The 26083-nt window shown below is 46.3% G+C and overlaps 1 protein-coding gene across 3 annotated transcripts; it reads left to right on the plus strand.

Moving 5' to 3' along the window:
- Nucleotides 1-3501: 3501 nt before the first annotated feature.
- On the plus strand, nt 3502-25682 carry LOC120997192 (L-threonine 3-dehydrogenase, mitochondrial-like). Of its 3 annotated transcripts, XR_005778113.1 has the most exons (10): nt 13195-13316; nt 15041-15222; nt 16774-16816; nt 17563-17633; nt 18944-19093; nt 19171-19343; nt 19722-19812; nt 21097-21366; nt 21783-22071; nt 25305-25682. XR_005778113.1 is itself a non-coding variant. In XM_040427178.1 (9 exons), exons 2-9 carry the CDS (start codon nt 15042-15044, stop codon nt 21926-21928), a joined length of 1125 nt encoding a protein of 374 aa, XP_040283112.1. In that variant the 5' UTR covers nt 3502-3566; nt 15041; the 3' UTR covers nt 21929-23240. The 3 variants fall into 3 exon arrangements, 2 of the variants coding, with proteins under 2 accessions (XP_040283112.1, XP_040283111.1); XM_040427178.1 differs by lacking the exons at nt 13195-13316; nt 25305-25682 and adding an exon at nt 3502-3566 and having other exon boundaries at nt 21783-23240; XM_040427177.1 differs by lacking the exon at nt 25305-25682 and having other exon boundaries at nt 21783-23240.
- The last annotated feature ends 401 nt before the right edge of the window (nt 25683-26083 follow it).

The raw sequence follows: 26083 nt of genomic DNA on the forward strand, positions 1-26083 counted from the left end.
GGTGTTCTGCCTCCTATAATGTACGGCTGTATATATGTGTGAGGTGTGAGGAGCGGCGTTCTGCTTCCTATAACGTACGGCTGTATATATGTGTGAGGTGTGGGGAGCGGCGTTCTGCTTTCTATAATGTACGGCTGTATATATGTGAGGTGTGGGGAGCGGCGTTCTGCTTTCTATAATGTACGGCTGTATATATGTGAGGTGTAGGGAGCGGCGTTCTGCCTCCTATAACGTACGGCTGTATATATGTGAGGTGTGAGGAGCGGCGTTCTGCCTCCTATAACGTACGGCTGTATATATGTGTGAGGTGTGAGGAGCGGCGTTCTGCTTCCTATAACGTACGGCTGTATATATGTGAGGTGCGGCGTTCTGCCTCCTATAACGTACGGCTGTATATATGTGAGGTGTGAGGAGCGGCGTTCTGCCTCCTATAATGTACAGCTGTATATATGTGTGATGTGTGGGGAGCGGCGTTCTGCCTCCTATAACGTACGGCTGTATATATGTAAGGGGTGGGGAGCGGTGTTCTGCCTCCTATAATGTATGGCTGTATATATATGTGAGGAGCGGCGTTCTGCCTCCTATAACGTACGGCTGTATATATATGTGAGGTGCGGCGTTCTGCTTCCTATAACGTACGGCTGTATATATGTGAGGTGTAGGGAGCGGCGTTCTGCCTCCTATAACGTACGGCTGTATATATGTGAGGTGTGAGGAGCGGCGTTCTGCCTCCTATAATGTACGGCTGTATATATGTGTGATGTGTGAGGAGCGGCGTTCTGCCTCCTATAACGTACGGCTGTATATATGTGTGATGTGTGAGGAGCGGCGTTCTGCCTCCTATAACGTACGGCTGTATATATGTGTGAGGAGCGGCGTTCTGCTTCCTATAACGTACGGCTGTATATATGTGAGGTGTGAGGAGCGGCGTTCTGCTTCCTATAACGTACGGCTGTATATATGTGAGGTGTGAGGAGCGGTGTTCTGCCTCCTATAACGTACGGCTGTATATATGTGAGGTGTGAGGAGCGGCGTTCTGCTTCCTATAACGTACGGCTGTATATATGTGAGGTGTGGGGAGCGGTGTTCTGCCTCCTATAACGTACGGCTGTATATATGTGAGGTGTGGGGAGCGGTGTTCTGCCTCCTATAATGTATGGCTGTATATATGTGAGGAGCGGCGTTCTGCCTCCTATAACGTACGGCTGTATATATGTGTGAGGTGTGAGGAGCGGCGTTCTGCCTCCTATAACGTACGGCTGTATATACACTACTCACAGGTTAGAAGGTTAGGGATATTTGGCTTTCGGGTGAAATTTATGGAAAACATAAAAACTTCCTGCTCCAGTGATATTATATCATGAAAGTCGGGCATTTCAGTAGAAGCAGCCATGGGGATTTCCTCATCTCAAACTATTTATCTCAATAACTTGTCTTGTGGCCTTGAGCACCAATTCCAGCTTGACACTGACGTCTCCTGCTGTTCACAAGGCGACTTATTGTCTGCTGAGACATGGCATCCGACTCTTCTTGAAGTGCGGCCCTCAGGTCATTGAGGTTCTGGGGTACAGGGTTACGAGCCTCTACATGGCGACTCAGCTGATCCCATAGGTTTTCAAAGGGATTCAGGTCTGCAGAAAGTGAAGGCCACTCCAATTGAGGTCCCCCAGTCTCCAGCAGCCGTTCCCTAATGATGTGACCTCGATGACCTGGCACATTGTCCTCCATGAAGATGAAATGAAGCCTGTGTTGTTCATGCAGAGGCACAATGACTGGACTAATGATGTTCTTCAAGTAGTATGGGCTTGTCACTGTACCATTCACAAAGTGTAGGGCAGTTCTGTATTGACTAGACACACCTGCCCACCCTGTAACACCACCACCACCACCACCGAAGGCTGGTCTGGTGACAACAGTGGCTGATACATAGCGCTCTCCTTGACGTCTCCAACATCATTGGCGGCCATTATTTCTGCTCAGCGTAAATCGACTTTCCACTCGTCCAGCGTAGATGCTCCCCGGCCCATGCAAGACGATGACGCCTGTGGCTGGTGGTGTGGTCAGGGACCTTGCAGGTCATCAAGCAAGCAAACCACACTAATGTAATCAGTTTCCAATGGTCTGACGTGACACTTGGGTGCCTCTCACCTCTTTTAAATGTGTCTGGAGTTGTGTGGAATTCATCATCCGGTTCCGCAGGGCATTGTTCACAATGAAGCGGTCGTCAGTGTGGGATGTGGCCAAAGGATGTCCACTTCTCTACCTTTCTGTGACTCTTCCAGTCTCTCTGTATCTCTGATACAACCTGCTGATGACACTCTGCGACACTCTAAGCTCAGTGGCGACTTCCGTCTGAGAACATCCTGCTTGAAGTCTCACAATGGCGAGGTACTGTCGATTCATTGTTAGGTGTCTTTTTGGTCTCATGATGTCAAAATGTGAGCAGCATGATGAGGAGGATTGAACCAGGAAATGTATTGGGCGATTCATGGATCAAACACCTGTTGTGAATTTTGCCGTTAAGCTCCTTGTTAGAGAACAACAAGTTGTGCAAAAAAGTACTAAAACACTGAACAGTTGGACATGGGCATTCAATAGTTTAGAGAAGGTCACGGTAAGTTCACCTGTAAAGGTTAGAGTGCATTTTAGGTTCATGTTTATATCTCACCCACAAGACAAATATCCTAAACTTTTTGTTAGTAATGTATGTGACCAAAAGTTACCGGCAGGCCACGTTGACCGGATCCAGCACTGCTAGATTTTCAGATAACCGCCAGATCCCTATTGACTATAATGGGGTCACTTTCCGGCCTAAATGCCGGGATTCGTCTGGACAAAAACTGCTGCTTGCATTCCGCATCCCCCCCCCTTCCTATTGGAAGTTAATGAATGAACTGCCAGCAGTCTGCAGTGAAGGTCCAGCTGGATGTTACCAGTTGAGGGTGGGGGCTATCCCTGCACAGTCTGACCCCTGACAGCACTGATTGCAGAATGTCAGACTTTGAACCCAACTAGTAACAAGCTATGTCCAGACCTAGCCCATAGCTTCCTACAGGCACTGAGAGTCCGCATAGTCTGAATTGACTCAATTTTGGTTTTGGTTTATTGTGATGTGAGCAGTAAAAAAATAGTGCCAAAGCCAAATGCTTAAATAGAACTCATGCGTTTTTTAACTCATGCGTTATTTTTCGCGTTTCATGGTGCGGTGCGACAGACACTGCTGAGAATGTAAGGAGTTGAAACCGTCGCGCACAAACTGGCCGGGCCCCGCCCCCGCCTCCTCTAATTGGTCTATCTCGACACACCCCTGACGCTCCCTCACACGCCTCGTACCATTTTAGACGTCACATGGGTGGGCGTGTTCGCCTCGGCGTTCCATTGTCTCCAGGATACAAGGGAAGACCGCGCCTCCCGCCGCGCAGCCAATCAGAAGCGCCGTTTGCGGCTGGGCTGAGGCGCACGTGGTTTGCCGGTGATATATATGCGCTGCGCTGGTGGGTGATGTAATACCTGCTGACGGGGGATTATTAACCGGTTGTGTACCGGATCATTCCTGAGCACAGGAGGTAAGGGTGCTGCTGCTGATTCCTGGTGAGGCACTACAAGAACCAGCATGCTCTCAGACTGAGGAGCAGGGATTGAGATGTGGGGAGGGGGTAGTTACATGATGGCACTGTGGCATGAGGATGATGGTGGTAGTAGTGTTCCATAGGGATGCATTGAGGAACCTACACAGTGGTCATGTGACAATGCAATTTTTTAAAAAAATTTTGAAGCTCCTTTCCTATAGATCTTACTAAAAACTTGGGCAATTCTTGCATTACTGTCGCCCAGTCAGTGACACTTGCCATGTCTGCCCAGATGGGGCTCATCCGCTGATGCCCTCCCACGTCATGTGACCGCTGTACTTCAGGGCAGAAAAAAAAATGGCGCAATAATAGCGGTCACCGGCCCTGGGGTTACATTGTGCCGCAGCTGATCCGACATCATAGCCTCTTCCATTGGCTTCTATGGTGCTGGGATCGGGTCATGTGACTGATCTCGGTGGGACGCAGACGGACGCACGCCTGCTGGACCTCCAGGACTCTCACCACTTATACCCTGACTTTGAAATATTATTATTATTTTATTAATTATTATATAATTTTATTTATTTTTATTTTGCATTATATTATAAATTTTATTTTACATTATTTTATTTAATATTTAATATATTTTGTTTGCATTTTATTACAAAATAAAAATATAATAATGCAAAAAAATATTTATTATTATTTATTATTATTATTATTATTATTATTATTATTATTATTGGGAATCCCATAATCCAGAAAGTCTGACTAAACCAGAACGGATCAGAAAACTGAGCGGAGGAGCCTCCAAGAATCTGGAAAATGTGGTGATGAACCTGATAACTGCAGCAGAATTGTTCAGCTCTGCTACATCTGCGCATGCAGCGTACGCCTCTGTCAGCGTTTCTACACAGATCCTCTGTCCACCTTGTATCATTCTGAGTAATCTTCTGCAGCCTGCTGATATACCTTGTGGTTCCGTTCTTGTAAAGTGACGGGATCTCTGCTTGCTGTCAGCGAATCAAAGCATTCTTCATTTTATCTAGAGACTGAAAACCTGTAAGAACGGACACGGCTGCTTCTCCTGTAGACGGACTTCTCAGCAGTAGCCTCTTACTACAACGTCTCAGTCCAGACTAAGGGCTCGTTCACACGACCGTATGGCTTTTTCAGTATTTTGCAGGCCGTTTTTTAACGGATCAGTTTTTTTGTTTCAGTAGTGGTTCCGTTCCGTTTTTCCGTATGGCGTATACAGTAATTACATAGAAAAAATCGGTCTGGGCATAACATTTTCAATAGACGGTTCTGCAAAAACGGATTCGGAAGATATACGGAGGGGGGGGGGGGACCCGTTGACTTGAATGGAGCCACGGAACGTGATTTGCAGGCAATAATAGGACATGTTCTATCTTTGAACGGAAATACGGAAACGGAAGGCATACGGAGTACATACATTTTTTTTGCGGAACCATTGTAATAAATGGGACCGTATACGGAACTCAAAAACGTTTGTGTGAACGAGCCCTAAAGCTCACTTAGGAATCCTCTAAGGCCTAATGAGTGCGCCCTGTGGTCGTGCTGCGGCCCGTTGATTGCAGGCCGCAATGCATGAACGCTGACCGTGGGGCAGCCGCAGCGCATCGCGGACCCATTCACTTTAATGGGTCCGTGAACCGCCCGTTCCGCAAAAAGATAGGACATGTTCTATCTTTTTGCGGAACGGAAGTACGGGACAAAACCCCACGGAAGCGCTCCATAGTGCTTCTGTAGTGTTTCGTTCCGTGCTTCCATTCCGCAACTCTGGATTTGCGGACCCATTGAAGTGACTGGGTCCGCATCCGTGATGCGGAATGCCCACGGAATGGCGCCCGTGTATTGCGGATCCGCTTAAGATTTCTGACTTATTTGAATATTTGGGTATGCTGATATCCCCCAAAGTTAAAGATTTTGTACATCTAAGGCTACATGCACACAAACGTATTCTGTTTCCGTGTCCGTTCCGTTGTTTTTTTTTTGCGGATAGGATGCGGACCCATTCATTTCAATGGGTCCACAAAAAATGCGGACAGCACACCGTGTGCTGTCCGCATCCGTATGTCCGTTCTTTAGCCCCGCAAAAATATAGAACATGTCCTATTCTTGTCCGTTTTAGGCATTGTTACAATGGATCCGCAAAAATAAACGGATGGCTTACGGATCCACAATTTGCAGACCGCAAAACACATACGGTCGCGTGCATGTAGCCTTAAACTGAAATACCTTTATAAGCCGATGGAACAGGGAGGGCTAAACCTTCCTTATTTTAAGGCTACATGCACACGACCTTATATATATTTAACAGAAAAAATGGCCATCAGATCTCCCTACCCCCACTCTGCGCAGGCGCAGAGATCGGATGGATGTTCTGTAGTTAGCCGCGCTTGCGCACTGGGCCGTAATTTTTCACTACCCTAAGGCTGGTGAGGCTCTCCGGCGCATGCGCAGTGTCCTGGTGTCCAACTGAACTCCGCTGTGAGATTTCCCTAAACCGTCGTTTTGCGCATGCGCAAATCGGCACAACTCCGGCACGCCTCCTCACGTCATTTCCGGTGCGACCGGAAGTTACGAGGTAGGGTAATCTCACGAAGTAGGGTAATGTAACGTTACACCGGTCTTTTGTTCTTTCTTCAGGACCTGTCAAAGGACCTGTGGTGACGCTCATCACATGGTCCATCACCATGGTGATGGATCATGTGATGAGCACAGTGATGTTATTAAAGGGACTCTGTCACCACTTTCTAACCCCCCCTTTTAAAAGTATTGTTCTCTCCATGGCGCCCCTGTGATTACAAAGGTGTTGTTATAACATAAATTCGCCGTCTCGTTTTGATAAAAATACCTTTTACCTAACCTGTCAATCTTGTGGATAAGGTGCCCAGGGCGTTTCTGAAGGTCTGAAGCTGCCGCCCGCCGCCGCCGCCGTTGGTGCCCAGCTCCTCCCCTGATCCTTTCAGCGCCGCCTGAATGTAAAGAAATCCGCCTCCGGCTCTCGCTCAGTGCCCCCTCCTCCTTTTCAAAGATCCCGCGCGTGCGCACAGGCCTGTGCTCGTCTTATGAGGAGGTTGAGCGAAGTGCGCGCATGCGCACTTCGCTCAATGAGGCTGATTCTAAATGTCCGCACGGGCGCATCAGGCACAGGCCTGTGCGCACGCGCGGGATCTTTGAAAAGGAGGAGGGGGCACTGAGCGAGAGCCGGAGGCGGATTTCTTTACATTCAGGCGGCGCTGAAAGGATCAGGGGAGGAGCTGGGCACCAACGGCGGCGGCGGCGGGCGGCAGCTTCAGACCTTCAGAAACGCCCTGGGCACCTTATCCACAAGATTGACAGGTTAGATAAAAGGTATTTTTATCAAAACGAGACGGCGAATTTATGTTATAACAACACCTTTGTAATCACAAGGGCGCCATGGAGAGAACAATACTTTTAAAAGGGGGGGTTAGAAAGTGGTGACAGAGTCCCTTTAAAGGTCCTGAAGAAAGAACAGGAGACCGGCAGCTACGCCATCAATTGGAGGAGGGGAGTTAATTTTTTTAAATTTTTTATTTTAACCCTCAATTGACCTTCTACTTAGCATTCTGTATTAAAGAATGCTGATATTTTCCCATATAACCATGTTATAAGGGAAAATAACACAGTGAATAGACTTTTATCCTAGCAACCGTGCGTGAAAATCGCACCGCATCCGCACTTGCTTGCGATTTTCACGCAGCCCCATTCACTTCTATGGGGCCTGCATTGCGTGAAAAACGCACAATATAGAGCATGCTGCGATTTTCACGCAACGCACAAGTGATGTGGGAAAATCACCGCTCATGTGAACAGCCCCATAGAAATGAATGGGTCCGGATTCAGTGCGGGTTCAATGCGTTCACCCTCACGCATCGCACCCGCGCGGAAATCTCGCCCGTGTGAACCCAGCCGAAGATCTCTCAACTTTATAAATTGCTCCTTGAAGCACCATTTAATAATTCAAGTTCCCCCTCGGACAAAGCGCTCGGGGATCTGATTGGTCAATGATCCAATCAGATGATTGGTGGAAATAGAACGTCTAATTTAAGGTTTTTGTCACACAATTTTAATCCTGTTTTGGTTCAATTTAATATTATACACAAAGTAGATTTCACCCCGGTACGGCTTAATAAATGTGGGTTGAGAAATACGTCTGATGGTCCGCGGTGCGATTCGCCTGGGGCTGATTATTTACATATGTTTTGGTTTTGTGAACAGAATATTGGGAGTCAATAGCTAAATTTATTACCCAAAAAACTGAAAGTAGTGATTCCATACACGGCGGAAAGCTGGATACTGGGGGATCTCTCCCAGGTCAAACGTTAGAAGTATAAAAAGATTCTCTTGATTAGGCCTGCGCCCCGCACAGGAGGGTGCGCGCCCCGCACAGGAGGGTGCACAGGAGGCCTTAAAATGTTCTTGGCGAGACTTTTAATTACACGAGTCTGGTTCTCACGAGATATCCCTAGTGTGCGTACATGGTGAAATCTGGTCAATAAGATCCAGAAATATGAAGATATCCTAAATAAAGAAAGAAAGATTAAGGAGAAATGGAATGAGGTATGGGGGATTTAGAAGTCTTAAGTTTCCCCATCGTCATCCCTGCCCCGTCCTTGTTGACAGATGGGATAGGAGACTCATCGCGAGGAGAGGAGGGGAGGGGAGGAAGTCCTGGGGTAGGGATTAAAGTTGTAAAAAGAGGAACATTGATAATGTCGATGATTGATTTGTGTGGAAAATGATTCTTTGTTTTTGTTTTTTTTCTTTTCCCAAAAAATTCCTCACTTCTGGACACAAATGTAGCAAATAGAGATGAGCGGATTTCATATTTTGAAATTCGTTTGCGATTTGTTTACTGGTAAAAGCAGAATTGCGTTACGGATTCCGTTACCACGGACCATAACGCAATTCTATGACGGAATGCATAACGGAATGCCTTTAGAGGAGTCCTCTCCTGCATAACGGGAAACGGGACGGATCCGTTCTGCAGCCCATAGACTTCTATTATGACGGAATGAATAACGGAATGCCTCTAAAGGCATTCCGTCATAGAATTGCATTATGGTCCGGGGTAACGGAATCCATAACGCAATTCTGCTTTTACCAGTAAACAAATCGCTCATCTCTAGTAGCAAACCCTCAGCTGTGAGATTGTATTAGGTCTGAACAGGTTTTAAAGGGGTTCTCTGGGCTACAGATATTGAGAGCCCTTCCTCGGGTTTGTGGTTATCAGTATCCGATCGGTGGGGGTCATTTGATGATCTCATTCATTGACAGCAAGCGGATAGCTTTCAAAGGGCTCCGTGTTGCAGACCCATTGACTTGCATGGTCCCACGATCCGCAAGATGCGGCAAAGGATAGGACATGTCTTATCTTTTGCGTTGACCCGAAAGCCCACAGAAGCGCTTCTGAGTGTTTCCGCGGGTTTCTGATCCCGACCACCGCTCCATTCATTCAATGAGACACAGAACCCCCCCCCCCCCCTCGTTTTCCCGGACAGTAAGACCCCCACCAATCGGACGCTTATCGCCTATGGAGATCTAGCAGAGCAGTGTTTGTCATGTAAAAACAATGTATCAGGGTGTCGCAACGTGTGATCTGTGCGGTTTTCCTAAAAGAACCTTCTCGATGACCTACTCGGCTCTGCTACATCTGCGCATATATTCATGTAATGGAGTGTGACATACTGAAGGTCTCGGCTGGTTGGAATCAGTCTGATCTTGTTAAATTCTTGTCACCGGTTTATGGCGGCTGCAGGCTTATCCTGTATGACCGCACTGACTGCTGCGTGTAATCCCCACCTGTACGTGGCCGCGGGGGTGGGGGGTTGGGTGATAGCTGACTGTCCCTGTGTAGTCCGATCCAGCATCTGGATGGTTAATCTGGTCAGGATTGTACATTTCGGCAGCGTTGTCATGTCTTAATTGATGTTTCGGTGTTAGTGGAAACCGTCAGCAAGCAGGCCGATTAACCCACGCCTAACCAAATCTGCTGTTAACTGGTTACCTAACGCAGTAGAAACTACAAAATAAATTGAGAAAAATGATCCTGCTGACGTTTTATTATCTCTGTGGTGTTTTCCTACTTAAAGGGGTTCTCCGGGCTCCAGAGAGAGATGGCCTATCCTCCGGATGACACCCAGCACCCCCCGCCGATCAGCTGATTTGGGCTGCCACGGGGTGAGAATCTATACAGCAAACATTGCCACACACTGTGTAGTGGTCGTGCCGGGTACTGCAGCTCAGCTTCCAGTCAAGTGAACGGGAGCGGGGGGTTCAGGATGGAGCCTTCTGCCACAAAAACAGCTGATCGGCGGGGGCGCGCGGAGAACCCATCCTGATGAAGGGCCGTCAACATCTGTGGCCTAGAGGACCCCTTTAACCACTTGAAACTAATGATATTTGAGAAAGCCCTTTAATTCAAAGTCTATATTTAACTCTTTCAGGACCAGGCCATTTTACGTTTTTGCATTTCCGTTTTTTTTTTTGTTCACATAGTCGTAGAGGAGCTTATTTTTCGCAGGACAAGTTGTACTTTCTAATGGCACCATTTAATATTGCATACGATGGGGATGGAATTGGGAAAAAAATGTTTTTTGGGTTTTGTTTTTACTGCGTTCCCTACGCCGTTAAACTGACCAGTTACCTTCATTCTCCAGGTTGGTACAGTTCCAGCGATACCACCTTTTTTATATCTACAAACAGTTCTGGATGTGGGACCAGCATGGCAGCTAGGCTGCAATACCACTGGCGGCCTATAGACAGGGGTGGCGCTGTCTTTGATTTTGGGGAAAACCCCTTTTTTATTTTAGGGAATCGGTCATAGGTAAGACAGACTGCAATAAAAAAGAAAAATGGGCATATTGACAACGCCTGTCTTTAATTTGCCTCATTTATTATTTCTCTTTTGGTTTCAGTCTGACCTCTAGTGGTTGTTTTTGTGTAAGACAGGTTCAAATTCACTAAGACTTGTCTCATTGGCTTGCGCAGGAAAACAGGAAAAATGCCGCAACTCTACCTCTGTCAATGTAAAAAAATTATAATAATTGCGCAAGTCCCCCCCCCCTCCTCGAAACTGACGGGAAAAATAAGCCTGGTCAGGAGCGGAGTAGAAATAAGACTGTTTATGCGCCTAATTCAGGAGCCAAAAAAAGGGACCACTTGGAACCGAAATCGAGTTCGGTAAAAGGTTTTTAACAGTAGAAATTAATTTCTGAAGTCCCGCGAGACTTCGCGAAGTTATAACTTCGGCTCATAGGAGCCAATACATTCTAAGGGCTCGTTCACACGACCGTGTGAAGCCCGTGCTGTGGACCGCAAATTGCGCGGGCACAGTCCGTGGGGCAGCCACATGGCGATCGCAGACCCATTCACTTGAATGGGTCCGCGATCCGTCCCTTCCGCAAAAAAAAAGATAGAGCAAGTTCTATCTTTTTGCGGTGCGGAGGCACGGAACGGAACTCCAGAAAGCACTGCGTAGTGTTCTGTTCCGTGCTTCCGCAATACGGCAACAGGCAGCACACGTTCGTGTGAATGAGCCCCAATACTGTACGGAGCGCTCGCTGGCGTTAAAGAGGGGAGTAACAGGGCAGTGCTGGAATAGCGACCCCTGATCTGTGAGACCCAGTGACTGGCACCAATTGTTCTGTTTCACACTGGCGTTTCTATTTTGCGGTATTGAGATCCGTCATAGGGTCTCAATACCGGATAAAAACCGCTTCCGTTTTGTCCCCATTCATTGTCAATGGGGACAAAACAGAACTGAACGCTCCAGAATCCGTTCTCATACCGGAGAGCAGCATGCTGCGGTTTGCTTTCCGTCCTGGGATGCGGAGCAAGACAATGGGGACGGATCCGTTTTCTCTGACACAATAGAAAACGGATCCGTCCCCCATTGACTTTCAATGGAGTTAATGACGGATCCGTCTTGGCTATGTTACAGATAACGGATGCCGATGGTTGTATTATCAGTAACGGAAGTGTTTTTGCCGGATCCAGCAAAAACGCTAGTGTGAAAGTAGCCTAAGTGACATCATGACTGCTCTTGTGATGTCATCGGTCTGCTGTGCCTTCTGCTGAATAGATGAAAATCCATGAGCAGTAACCGGGCGGTGACTAGTGGTTTTCTGCCTGGATATGTAGATAAAGCTTCCTGTGATCATTTGGGATTGGGTAGGTTGGCGTTGGATGGGTGTGGGCGGTGTACACCGACGGAGGGTGAGATAAAATTCAGGTCCTTCAAAAATCGGCAGGCTCGGCTGATCTGTATCTAATCTGAGTGTCCAGCTTTAGGCGACTCGTCGGGGGATCTGTGGGTCTTGTGGTGGGTGTGCAGGGACTTGTAGTTCCATAGTAGCTGCAGAGCCACTGCCTGTACACTGACATAAAAAAACCAAAGCGCAATAATAAAATATAATAAAAATCTAAATTTTTTTTTTTTCCTCTTCCCAGCAGTAAACAATGTGCAGATTGCATGGGTGTAGCTGCCGGTATATAACGCTATGTGTGTGACCTCATAGGGTGTGAGGCTGTGTGAATCAGTGGCGGTGTAGGCAGGAGCAAAAAGAAAGATTAGCCTCGGAGGGACCTCTGCTGCTATGTCCGGGGGTTTATTATCTATCCTCTCTGGGATTATGATGGTACTTACTAAAATTTAAAAAAATTGCCCACGACTGTGTGGTGGGACCCAACATCTCTGGGGTGATTTAGACTCCTAATATTTCTGTCTATTGGTTGGAGCTCTGATACAGGGCTCCAAATGCCCTACATAACTATATAAAGATTACCTGCAGTCACCACTAGGGGGAGCTTTGCCGCATACTGACTTATTGTTTAGTGCTATGTATAACCAGTATGCGGTAAGCTCCCCCTAGTGGTGTCTGCAGGCAGCCAGAATTGTCACTTGATTTGTTTTTCATATCTATGCAGGGGATTTGGCGCTCTTTATCAGGGAATGGAGCTTCTAAAACGGCGTTGGACCTAAAAAAACAAAAAAAAAAACTAATGATAAAGTCTTAATGCGGGTACAAAACGAATAAACCACGCTCGAGTCACGGTTCTTGGGTAGATTATGGAGCGCGTGGACGTGATCAGTGTGGGGTTGGTTTTTCTGCCTCTGGATGTATCCATTCGCTGACAGCAAGCAGAAATGTTACAAATGGCTGCTCATCAGTCAATACATTCAGAATGCATTGGGATAAAACTGATCAGTTCTTTTGCGGATTTGAGCCCCTAGGACGGAACTCATCGCCGGAAAAGAAAAACGCTAGTGTGAAAGTAAAGGAACTTGGGGGGGAAGGGGGGGAAGAAAGTCCTTCAGCTGTTGTCACATGCAGACAGCCTAGTTATACATGTTCTGGCGGGGGCGGCTATATTGGTGGTCACCCAACTTTCCCAGGAACAGATATTTCGTAGAAAAGGCAAAGGGTTGTGTAAGATGGGGGCGAACCTCCCCCTGCAGTGATGCGGTTTGGTTCGGGGAAGAGTGTCGCAAGCCTGTCTGCAGATTCCTGGAGCAGCTGAGACGTGTGTGTGTGTGCGCGCTGGTCATGTTCTGCCTCACACCTCTCCACCCTGTGACGTAGGGGACAACTCCTACCCCCACTCTGCTCCTGATTGGTGGCATTTAGAGGATGTGTCCTATAAAAAGGCAGACGGGTTCTGCTCTTGTTAAGGAGCAAACGTAGAGCAAGTGAGGTAAGGCGAGAGCAGACGCTGCGGCCGTTCTTTCTTTCTTGCAGGACTGTGCGGTGTAGCTTTATGCCTAGCGTAGACTGTCCCTTTAATTATTTCTGCGCGTGCATTCCTCTGGCGCGGATGTAGCAGAGCTGAGTCTGTGAACAGAACCTGAGTCTGTAACCCTCATCATCTACCCTCACAGTAGCCGAGATATGGGGGTCTTTTTGCAGGCTCTGTTCACACCTAAAAAAAACTTCTAGTGGGGGGGGGGTTAAAGATTTAATTGCCGAATTGTGCAGAACCTACTCAGCTCTGCAACATCTGTTAAGGGTTACTTGACATGTACACATTTCTATGTGCGTACATTGGTTGACTGCGGCATGTGCTGGTCTTCTCGACCCTGGGCAGGTGGAGTTGCCCTTTAACACTGCTCCTCTGTAGACCTGCTGTAGAGAAATTGGCGTCGCATGGATGATTAGTAGTATATAATGGACCCTTCCTAATGTGAGGTCTTCGTTGGCTTTGGCATAAGGAGAAGCTCCGACCAGTAATGGATAGACCCGAGAAGATGATGGACTGGATTCAGCTTGGAGGACCATTGGGTGTAATGGGAAGGAGATGGTGAAACCATCTATAAAGAGAATGGAGGTCACGATTCCTGTTTTACCAGCCGTCAAGGACATACCGTTCTCCATCATCCTGGTCACTCCTAGAAATTATTATATACTGGTTATTAGAAGGAGGAAGAGCTTGTAATATATTGAGTCGTCGTCTTCTTCAAAGGGGTTTCCAGTCTTGCTCAAGTCCAATTCCCATGAAAATCTCTGCAACTTTCTCGTAGACTTTCTGTTTCAATTTCTAACGATTCTCAAGATCTTTCCCTTGCTGTCAGTCTCACAGACCTCCATGCACCCCCCTCTAGTTGTCCCTGCATTGATACATTGAATCAAGATGGGGGTTTTCTATTGTATTTCGCTCAGAAACAATTGTAGCAAATTTTGTAAATTCGGGGACGCAAGAAGGTTCCTATTCACTCAGGGCAAGCGCAGATGATGGTGAGGGATTGGATGGCTGACTTGCAGAACGTTTGATTTTGTTTCATAATAGGATGGTGGTGGTCTCCAGCTCATCTCGTAGACCATTCAGGGACCTGGAATGACCCAGTCTATGGTATAGTTGGGCACGTGAGCACCGTTGGGCTTCACATTCAGGATTACGTGAGCTCCTGCATACTGCCTTTCCCTTGCCACGCTAGCAACTTTAAAGCAAAAAGAGGGCTTCCTAACCCACGCGTTAACCCTTCAGCTGCCTGCCTTCCACACACATGCCATAGACCCCCTCGCTCTGCAAACCTAACGTGACCTAACGTTTTTTTCTGTGTTGAAAAAACAGCTGAATCTGCTTCAAAATTCCATGTGGTTTTTGATCTTGCCCATTTCGATGGGAAGTTTGGATGTTGTATCGATGCAGAATCTGCACCAAGGATGAACACCAAAAATAAAATAAAAACTCTGTGTAAATGACTGAGCAGTTTTCCCATTGAAATCAGTGGAGGTGGATTGCATGCATTCTGTGTGCAGATCTTACGAGCAGAATTTGCACTAAAATCTGCGTAAAAAACCCCAAAAACATGAACATACAGCACTGAAGTTGGATCAATAGCCTCGGAAGGCACTGTGGCAAAAAAATAAATAATGTTCCCCGTGAGTGTGACCCTTGTCTGTCCCTCTTCTCTATTTCAGAATGCCTGTTGTACGGACGTTAACGAGGACGATCAAGCAGGTGCTGCAGAGCCCTGTCTGCGGATGTCAGACTGTCACCTCTGTTCGTTTCATTGGCTTTTCACCCCGCCAGGTGACGTCGGATGCCAGCTTCCACTCTGTGTCCTTCTCGGAGACTGACCACCCTCGGGTGCTGATCACTGGTGAGACTTCCTTCTGCCCCTCCTGTGACCACGTTGTATTGCCTCTTCACCAGGTCCTCCTGACTTCTCCTGTCCAGCATCATGCCCTTTTGCTTTTTCCTTCCCCCTGCATTATGACCTCTTTATATTCTCTCCTGTATTGTGCCTATTTTACTCTCCCTTCATTACTTCCCCCCCCCATTTCCTTACCAGTGTCTCCCCTGCATTGTGCCTCCTTCATTACGTCCCTGCCTTTCCCTTGCATATTGTCCTTTTCGTTGCAGTTTATTCTTTCCTCTACATTACGACCTTTTTATGTTCTCTGTATTCTGCCTATTCGACAGTCTTTTCTTCTTTTCCCTTACATCTCTTTACTGTTTCCTTTCCAGTGTCTTCCCTGCATTATACTATCCTTGTTGTGTTCCTGCTTTTTTTTTTGCATATTATTTTATTATTTGGCTTTTTTTGCCCCCTACATTATGACCTCTTCATGTTCTCTGTATTCTGCCTATTTGACTGTCTCTCCTGCCTTTCCTTTCCATCTCTTCTATGCCATTTCATTTCCAGTGTCTTCCCTGCATTGTGCCCTTCTTCATTGTCTTTCCTGCCTTTCACTCTTCATGATCTTTTTCCTTTAGCTCTTCCTTACCTGTATGACTGCCCCTTCCTTTCCCTTGCACTTTGTCTTCCTCTTCGCCTTTTTCTCTCGACCTGTAATCTCCTTTGTTGTGCACCTTCTTGACTATATCTCTCTTGCCTTTCCCTTTCCATATCTTCTTTGCCATTTCCTTTCCGTTGTCTCCCCTGCATTGTGCCCTTCTTCATTGTCTTTCCTGCCTTTCACTCTTCATGAACTTTTCCCTTTAGCTCTTCCTTACCTGTATGACTGCCCCTTCCTTTAGATGGCAGGATTTCTTTCTCCTGATCCTCCAAGCAATGCTCTTCACTATTTTTATTTTTTATTTTTATTTTTTTGGTTAGTCCCATGGGCATGAAGTTGGGCACTACACATTATAAATACCCCGTTGCTTGACTACAAACAGTAATTTCCCAACCCCCCCCAGAGGTTCAGTTTCTTAGTGTGACCTAGTGATTCCGACCTATGATTGCCATTCAGGAGCATTCAAGACAACTTCTCATCCTTCCACCCTGACTTATGTTTACTTAAAGGGGTTATCCAATATCATAAACAGCCCCCCCCCCCCATATGTGCCGGGCCCCTCAAAAGGAATATACTTACCCTGCTTCCCGCAGCGCTCCTGGTCCCCGCACCGCCACTGCTGCTTCTCCTTGTACACGGATGTAAACATCCGGTGTCTGGGAGGAGGGGGGGGGGGGGGAGAGAGGTGCCAATGGCAGGCGGGGACAAGCCTCCCTAGCATCGCGGCACATGGGGGGGCTGTTTATGATATTGGATAACCCCTTTAACAACCGCACCTTTTGTTACACTCTCAATGCATTGTTTAGATCTCCTTGGAATCCAAAGAATGTAACCGGAGAAGGTCTCCAGTCATGACCTTGTAGGTTATAGCGATGGGTGCACGTATTTAATGTTTGTGGTTTACTTTACAGGAGGATTAGGTCAACTGGGAGTTGGACTTGCAAAGCTATTGAGGTACGACCTGCTACTGCCCTATGTTATATGGTGGTTATAGTGCCGTGTTCTTAGATTCTACTTGGCTTTCTGAGACTTGTCTTTGCAAGGCACGATTTTAGTCTGATCTGGTGGGAAGAATTCTTGAGGGATCCCCGTTATTAGAAGAGGTCAATTGTACTACCTTCTGTCATGTCTCTCAAGGGCTACTGTTCTCCTTAAGGAGATCCAGCTGGTATAGGGAGTCTTGAAGGAAGAAAACCCTCATGTTTCACGGCTCGTTAATGGGTCGGCATTGTCTTCTTTCTGGAGGGGAGCTAATTAGACATAAAATGGGAAGGATTGGACCTCTCTTTGACGGTTGGTGGGATACCTGCCCATGTGTAGGACACTGACAACAACTGCCTAATAAATATACAAAGCCGACCATAATAGATGTTAGTAGTACTGTATATGTTCCCAATATAAGCTTCACAGGAGCTGGTGGTATTGGGTCCCTCAATATTTTCCCTCTTTCCTATGGCAGAGACCCTTATTCCCTCACGTTGTAATATGGTCTTGTCTCGGGAACAGTGCTACACCGGTCTACGGGTTGTGTCTGGTACTGCAGCTCAGCTTCATTAAAGGGAATGGGACTCAACTGCAATGCCAAACACTACCTATAGACAGGTGTGGTGTTGTTTAAGGGGGGGGGCAGCCATGTTTTTCTTGTTTTGTACAACAGGTCACATTAGTCAGTGTCCGACATTGTCTCTCTTTGGTTACAGGAAACGTTTCGGCAACAATAATGTGATCCTCTCTGACATCCGAAAACCTCCGGACAATGTGTTTTATAGCGGTAAGTGTCAGTTGTGTAGAGATACAATAGAGAGATACACTACAATGCCATGTGTGTCACACATGGATCATGGTAGTCGGCTTTGGATTAACCCCTTTTAGTAGGAGGGTCCCCAAAAAATGCATTACATGGCACCAGGGGCGTAGCTAAAGGCTCATGGGCTCTGGTGCAAGAGTTCAGCTTGGGCCCCCCCTTCACTCTAAAGGATAGGTCATCAATATCAGATCACCCGGGGTCCTTCGGCACCCCCGACGATCAGCTATTTGAAGAGAGGGCAGCGCTGATATGAGAGCCGCTTTCTCTGCTCTGTTCACCCGCTCGCTGTAGCATTTGCAGTGATGAGCCGGTAAACAGAGCAGAGAAGGCAGCGCTCGTACAGAAAAAAATCGGACAACCCCTTTAAAGACATACTTGGAAAACATTACATACAGCGCTATAGAACAAGGTCATACAGCGCCACATATATACCTCTCACATCCAGTGACTTCTCTTCTCTGAAGACCTCCACACCCCCATATCATACCTCAGACCAGACTCCCACTAGACCTCCAGACCCCCATTAGACCTCTCCAGAACCCCATATCTGACCTCCAGACCCACATATCATGCCTCAGACCAGACCCCCATTAGACCTCTCCAGAACCCCATATCAGACCTCCAGACCCACATATCATACCTCAGACCAGACCCCCATTAGACCTCTCCAGAACCCCATATCAGACCTCCAGACCCACATATCATACCTCAGACCAGACCCCCATTAGACCTCTCCAGAACCCCATATCAGACCTCCAGACCCACATATCATACCTCAGACCAGACTCCCACTAGACCTCCAGACTCCCATTAGACCTCTCCAGAACCCCATATCAGACCCCCAAATCAGACCTCCTGACCCCCATTAGACCTCCATATCAGACCTCAGATCAGACTGTAAAAAATTAAAGTAACTTGCCTCTCCTGATGCCACTCTCCCTGTCCTGGCTGTCTTCTCTTCTCAGGGCCCGCGCTGCAGTCATCTGACCTCTGGCTTAGGGGCCCAGTCGCAACTGCGACCGCTGCGACCCCCTATAGTTACGCCAGTTCATGGCACCCACAGAAATGAATGGACATTTCTACTATTAGTAGGCATGTTTAGATCTATAGATGTGCTTCCCTTCCCCTGACAGCAGATAGTCCAAGGTACTCTACTGTATCCATATCAGTTTCATGAGGTCGGACTATCTGGTGGTGCCTGTGGATCACCTGACCATGTTCTACTGAGCTGAAATGTACATTTTTTGTAATGACTTCCCTGTTCTCGTTCTTAGGACCTTTCATTTACTCCGACATCTTGGACTATAAAAACCTCCGTGAGATAGTGGTGAACAATCGGATCACCTGGTTAATACACTACAGCGCCCTGCTCAGTGCCGTTGGCGAAGCAAACGTTCCTTTGGCCAGGGCGGTCAATATAACCGGTACGATGGGTACAGTAGTCATTATGTGGTCTGTTCTCTCTATATGGACAGGACTAATGCAGTTTTACTGTCTTCAGGTCTGCACAATATTCTGGACATAGCTGCAGAACACGGTCTACGCCTGTTTGTGCCCAGCACCATTGGGGCATTTGGACCAACCTCGCCCAGAAACCCAACGCCTGACCTGTGTATACAGAGACCAAAGACCATCTACGGGGTCTCAAAAGTCCATGCGGAGTTAATGGGAGAGGTATGACTTCTTGCTTTCCAAGCTATTAATCATGAATGTCCAATAGGGGCTGGTCTCGCCTCTCGAGGGCTTTGGGGATGGAGAGGTTGCTGCGCATGCGCTGCTCTCTCCATTCACTTCTATGGGGGTTATCATGCAGATTATCTCTATAGATAGTGGGGGGGGGGGGAGACTCAACCAGAAAACGCAAACATTGAGCTATCTGTAGACTTCCCCTATGAGAAGAACCACCCATGCTTATGGAGTCGGAGTTTGACGATTGGCCAGATTTCTTCATAAACTGGTTATCCCAGGGAAGAACCCCGGCCAAAGAGATCAAGCATGTTGCACATTAACGTCATGGACGAGGATACATCTTGTGCTTTCTTCATCCTACAGTACTACAACTATCGGTACGGCCTGGACTTCCGATGTCTCAGGTACCCTGGCATTATTTCTGCTGATTCCCAACCTGGAGGAGGAACGACTGGTAAGACCTGGTTTTGCAGTAATGTCCATATTTCATTGTACAATGTTGTCACGTTAGCTCATTGTGGAACTTTTACTACTCTACTCACATCCAGAGCTGCCGTTAGAATTCAGCCTTGTGCTGACCTGTACATTAGTTGAACAGCCCATACCTTAGCTTTATATCAATCTTCCACTGGTCTAAACCCTAAGGCCCCTTTCACACGGGCGAGTATTCCGCGCGGATGCGATGCGTGAGTTGAACGCATTGCACCCGCACTGAATACCGACCCATTCATTTCTATGGGGCTGTTCACATGAGCGGTGATTTTCACGCATCACTTGTGCGTTGCGTGAAAATCGCAGCATGCTCTATATTCTGCGTTTTTCACGCAACGCAGGCCCCATAGAAGTGAATGGGGTTGCGTGAAAATCGCAAGCATCCGCAAGCAAGTGCGGATGCGGTGCGATTTTCACGCACTGTTGCTAGGAGACGATCGGGGTGGAGACCCGATCATTATTATTTTCCCTTCTAACATGGTTATAAGGGAAAATAGCATTCTGAATACAGAATGCATAGTAAAACAGCGCTGGAGGGGTTAAAAAAATAAATAAAAAAATTTAACTCGCCTTAGTCCACTTGATCGCGTAGCCCGGCATCTCCTTCTGTCTCCTTTGTTGAATAGGACCTGTGGTGAGCATTAATTACAGGAACAGGACCTTTGATGACGTCACTCCGGTCATCACATGGTACGTCACATGATCTTTTACCATGGTGATGGATCATGTGATGACCGGAGTGACGTCATCAAAGGTCCTGTTCCTGTATTTAATGCTCACCACAGGTCCTATTCAACAAAGGAGACAGAAGGAGATGCCGGGCTACGCGATCAAGTGGACGAAGGTGAGTTAAATTTATTTATTTATTTTTTTTAACCCCTCCAGCGCTGTTTTACTATGCATTCTGTATTCAGAATGCTATTATTTTCCCTTTATAACCATGTTCTAAGGGAAAATAATACAATCTACAGAACACCGATCCCAAGCCCGAACTTCTGTGAAGAAGTTCGGGTTTGGGTACCAAACATGCTTGATTTTTCTCACGCGAGTGCAAAACGCATTACAATGTTTTGCGCTCGCGCTGAAAAATCGCGTGTGTTCCCGCAACGCACCCGCACATTTTCCCGCAACGCCCGTGTGAAAGAGGCCTAAGTCTCTCAACAGAACACACTCTGTACAGACGCTGAACCAGCAGGGGCTGCTAGGAGATGAGGTCTAATGATATGTGGGTGTTTTCTCCGTGTAGACTATGCTGTCCAGATATTCCATGATGCCATCAAGAATGGCAGATTTGTCTGCAACTTGAAACCGGACACCCGCCTGCCAATGATGTACATCGACGACTGTCTGAGGGCAACGATGGAGGTGCTGGAGGCCCCGGCAGAGTCCCTCACAATGAGGACATACAACATCAACGCCATGAGCTTCAACCCCGAAGAGCTGGCCCAAGAAGTGAGGAAACATCTGCCAGAGCTTGAGGTCGTTTACAATATGGATGCGGTCCGACAAGCCATTGGTAAGTACATGGTCTATACTGGTGTGAAATGATAGCGGTCAGGGTATGATGGGAGTGGTAGTGTGGACTTTTTCATTGTGTGTTCTGTGCTATCCCTTGGATTTTGAGTAGGATGATCCTCATCCTCTCCCTGCGGCATGCCATACATGTTAGATGAATGTTGCCCAAACCTAACCATCTCTTTGGAACCATAGTGTCCTGACTCTGCCTCGTCTGCAGATGTCGGTGGAATGAGGATTGGGCTGTTGGCATTCAACATGCGTGACTTTATTTTTATTTTTTCTTGTGGAAATAAGCCATCACTAGAGGCGATTGGCAATGGTGTAGTCGACTCTCCCTGTTGATACCCCAAAAAATGAAGGCAATGTACCTAACCTCCTTAACGTGGTGGTTGACCTCTCTCCTTTCTTCTTCAGCTGATAGCTGGCCAATGAACTTTGACGATAGCAACGCTCGCAAGGACTGGGGCTGGAAACACGAATACGACCTACCAGAACTGGTGACCACCATGCTTGGCTACTTGAGCCCTGAAAGTCTCAATGCTCAGGCCCAAGCCAGCTAATCGAAACTTCGGGAGTCACCCAGTCACCGGGCTACTTCCATCATTGTAGTGTCATACACTCTGGTATATGATGCCGACACATGTGTTCATGACTCTCAACATCTACTGTCACCAGTGGAGGAAAACTAATATTCTCAATCGTTGTAAGTCTTGCCACGAGGCCAGTATATGGATCTATGTTTTATTACTTGAAGTTGTGTTTTTGGGGTCATTGTCACCTTCTTGGTTTATTCTCTTGGGTGGCTGGAGGTTACTTACTGCAGAGCTTCAGAAACCAGGTGCTAAACTGTAATATATGTAGTTATATTGTATCCATGTCCATAGATCTGTGGCATTTAAGGTATAGTCTGCCGAAAAATACATAACGACAAGCCAGTTGAAGCAATGGGAGCAAGAGGCCCACCGATGCCAAGAATCAAAGGGTTCCAGAAATGGGGAGATGACCAAAGCTCTCCATTAAAGAGGTATTCACATGTCAGACACTGATGGTGCTGGGATAGGACATCAATGTCTGCAATGTGAATCTCCTTTAGGAGCTTTGGGACCCCTCTGGACATTTGTTCTGACCCCCAACAGTTTTTTTTTTTTTGGGGGGTAGGGTGTTTCATTGACTTTTCATTAATTGCTATTATTGGAAGGCCCTTCTACCTCTCAGTGGATAGATTAGAAGCGACTGGAATGCTATTTTCCTCATACAGATTTCCAAATCCCCCGTAAAGTCATGTCGCTAAATTTATAAAACCCTGTCCGCCTGTAGCCTCCACTAGGGGGAGCTGAGAAGCTGACATGTATAAATTGTATACAGTGAGCTCCCCCTAGTGGTGGCTGAGGGCAGCAAACTTTCTAACTATAGAGTCTCATTTTAAGTTTGAGGCTATTATTTTTAGACTGGAGGTGCTTTGCGCACCTGCGCTAAATTTATGACGCCCTGTTTTTATTAAATTTGTCGCACGTGTGATGTGGTTTCGCCACTGTCAATATGTCGGGGGGGGAAGGGGGTTCCCTGGCGTGGAGATGCGACATTTTTAAAAGTTGCGCATCATAAAGGAGACAAGTGTTCTAATCTGTAATCCAGACCAACTTTTCGCCCCACTTCTGAAAGTGGTGAAGCTCCTCAAAAGTCGCAAAAAAAAAAAATGCACAAAATGTTGAGCGAGACATTTTTACGCCACAAAACTGGCTAAGCAGATTTGATGAATGTCCCCCCTCAATTATTACTCTAAGAAATTAAATGTATTCCATTTCCGTTCCGCAAAAAAAATGGAACATGTCCTAGTATTGTCCGCATTACGGACAAGGATAGTCCTGTTCTATAAAGGGCCAGCTGTTCCGTTCCGCAAAATACGGAATGCACACGGATGTCATCCGTGTTTTTTGCGGACCGCAAAATACATACGGTCGTGTGCATGAGCCCTGAGTCCCATGTTCATATGTGCCCGCATTGCGGAGAAAAATGATGTTTTAATATATACAAATTTAGCCTCTAGGAGCAACGGGGGCGTTACCGTTACACCTAGAGGCTCTGCTCTCTCCAACTGCCGCGCCCGCTCCACTTTGATTGACAGGCCCAGGTGTGATCACCTTTACACTGCCTGGCCCTGTCAAAGTGCAGAGGGCGCGGCAGTTGCAGAGAGAGCAGAGCCTCTAGGTGTAATGGTAACGCCCCCGTTGCTCCTAGAGCCTCATTTTCTTATATTAAAACATCATTTTTCTCAGCATGTGAACATGGGACCAACACAGATGTCTTCAGATGCCAAGCGCACATGTAACAGGTCAGCCAGTGTCATAGGCACAAAACTGCTGACAGATGCTCTTCAAAATGACTTTAGGTTATAAACTCTGGTAAATAAAGCTTCCGTGCATTGGGCTTGCTGTGCGCTATGTCCTTGACATGTATGTAAACTGGTTATTCATCTTCTACCAATCGTCTGTAAAAATTTAATTTTCAACATTGCAACGAGTTTTCTTTAAGTTATCGATATTATTCAATCGTTTTTTGCACACTTGGTCACAGGGTTGCATCGTCTGCTTGCTACTTGAATGTGATATCGATGATAATTCCAATCCTTTACTTGAAGATGCTGCAGTTTCCTTCCCATGTTGCTTAAGGTTTCAAGCACACGACGGGTATAGGGAGCCATAATGCAGCCCCTATATTAGTCCGTGGGTCTATACCGGATCCATATGGACTCCAAGATTATGCCACCATGCTTTGGCGTATGGACTGCCAATGGCTTCCTGTTGGGCATTGCCGTGTACATGGAGGGAAGCAGCACAGTGGTCATGTCCTATAGATTCTCTAGCTGAGTGTGTACATTGCAAGTGTCCTTTAGAGCACTAGTGTCTTATGGGCAGAGGCCTCTTTAGGTACTAGGACCTGGGTGTGACCGCTGCACCCCCTAAAGGTATAACCCAGATTTATTTATTTTTTTAGACAAAATCAAAAAGGTGTTGTCTGAGTATTTGATACTGATGAACTATCCTCTGGATAGGTCATCTGTATCCCATCGGCAGGGGTCTGACTCCAGGCACCTCGGGAAATCAGCTGTTTGAAGACGCCACAGGGCTCTGCGCTCAAGTGACATTCATCGTTCTAGGTGCAGCTCATCCCTATTATAAGTGAATGAAGCTGAGCTGCAATACCAAGCATAGCCACTATACAATGGATGGCGCTGTGCTTGGTAAGCTACAAGAAGGCTGCAGCCTCTTCAAACAGCTGATCGGCGGGAGTGCCAGGTGTCGGACCCCTGTCGATCAGATACTGATGACTTAGGGCTCATGCACACAAACGTATTTTCTATCCGTGTCCAATCTATATTTTTTTTTTTTGCAGACCGTATACGGAACCATTCATTTAAATGGGTCCGCAAAAAAAAAACGGAAGGTACTCCATGTGCATTCTGTTTCCGTTCCGCAAAAAAATAGAACATGTCCTATTATTATCCGCATTGCGGACAAGGATAGGACTTTTCTATGAAGGGCCAAATGTTCCGTTCCGCAAAATACGGAATGCAGTCGGATCCCTTTTTTTTTTTTTTTTTTTCTGAGGATCTGTTTTTTTGCAGACTGCAAAATACATACGGTCATGTGCAAGAGGCCTTATTCAGAGGATAGGTCATTCGTATTAAACACTCGGAAAATCCCTTTAAGTTATGTGTCTATAGATTATAGAGGAAGAGTAGTGTTTGACTCCGCATTTATCGATTTAATTTTTTTTTCTATCTGAAAGCGAACGCCAAAATATTTTAAATTGAATTCATAAACTTTTGTTTATTTCTTGATTTAATAAAGTGAAAAAAAAATTTAGTCCACTTTCTTTATAATTTATTATTGCTCTTTATAGCTTTTTACGTTTTTTTATTTGATGTATTTTTAGTGCATGTAAAACTTGGGGAAAATTACTGGCTATATTTTATTAAAATCTGGGCAACATCTGAGCCATTTCGGGTCCTGTTTAAGCTCCGTAGGTTCATGCTCACTCCCTGAATTCTGACGGGGACTAAAAAAAAAAGACTTGTAAATATTAAGCGGTGACCCAGACAGGTACGAGGAAGACCAAGAGCTTGTACTGATTCATCTCCGGGGTAAATATGGAATTGTAGATGTAAAGCAGCAATGACCAATAAGTGTGATGAAGATGATGATGATGATGAACCATATAATCAGTATTTTTGTAAAGGAGAGGCATGGCCATATTTTTGCATTGTTTAGTTGTAATATGGCAAAAATGTATTTAATAAAAAGATGAAATGTTCTGAAGTTTTTGAGTTAAATTTTTTTTTTTCAACTTTGTTTGCTTTTATTTTTTTAAGTGAAAACCGTACCCGACATTTGTTATTTATTTTATTTATTATTAGTTTTTTGTTAAAGCCCTAGGACGGTTCACAATCTCTCATAAAGCGGCAGGAGGGTTCACCTGGAAAAATGCAAAATTAATATTTTGCTATTATAAAAAAAATCTTTTTTTATAAATCTATTTTTACTTTTATATTTATATATATATATATATATATATATATATAATATACACCCCTCCCCTCATTTGGGCCATTCCTTTTATTTGTTAGAAACACGGTCTCCTAATTTCTGCCACTTTGTAGTCCCACCTCATGAATGTAAATTTATCCTGCGCTCTCGTGTCCCGGTCGTGTGTGT

Source organism: Bufo bufo, chromosome 4 (assembly GCF_905171765.1).
Source record: "Bufo bufo chromosome 4, aBufBuf1.1, whole genome shotgun sequence".
Lineage (NCBI taxonomy): Eukaryota > Metazoa > Chordata > Amphibia > Anura > Bufonidae > Bufo > Bufo bufo.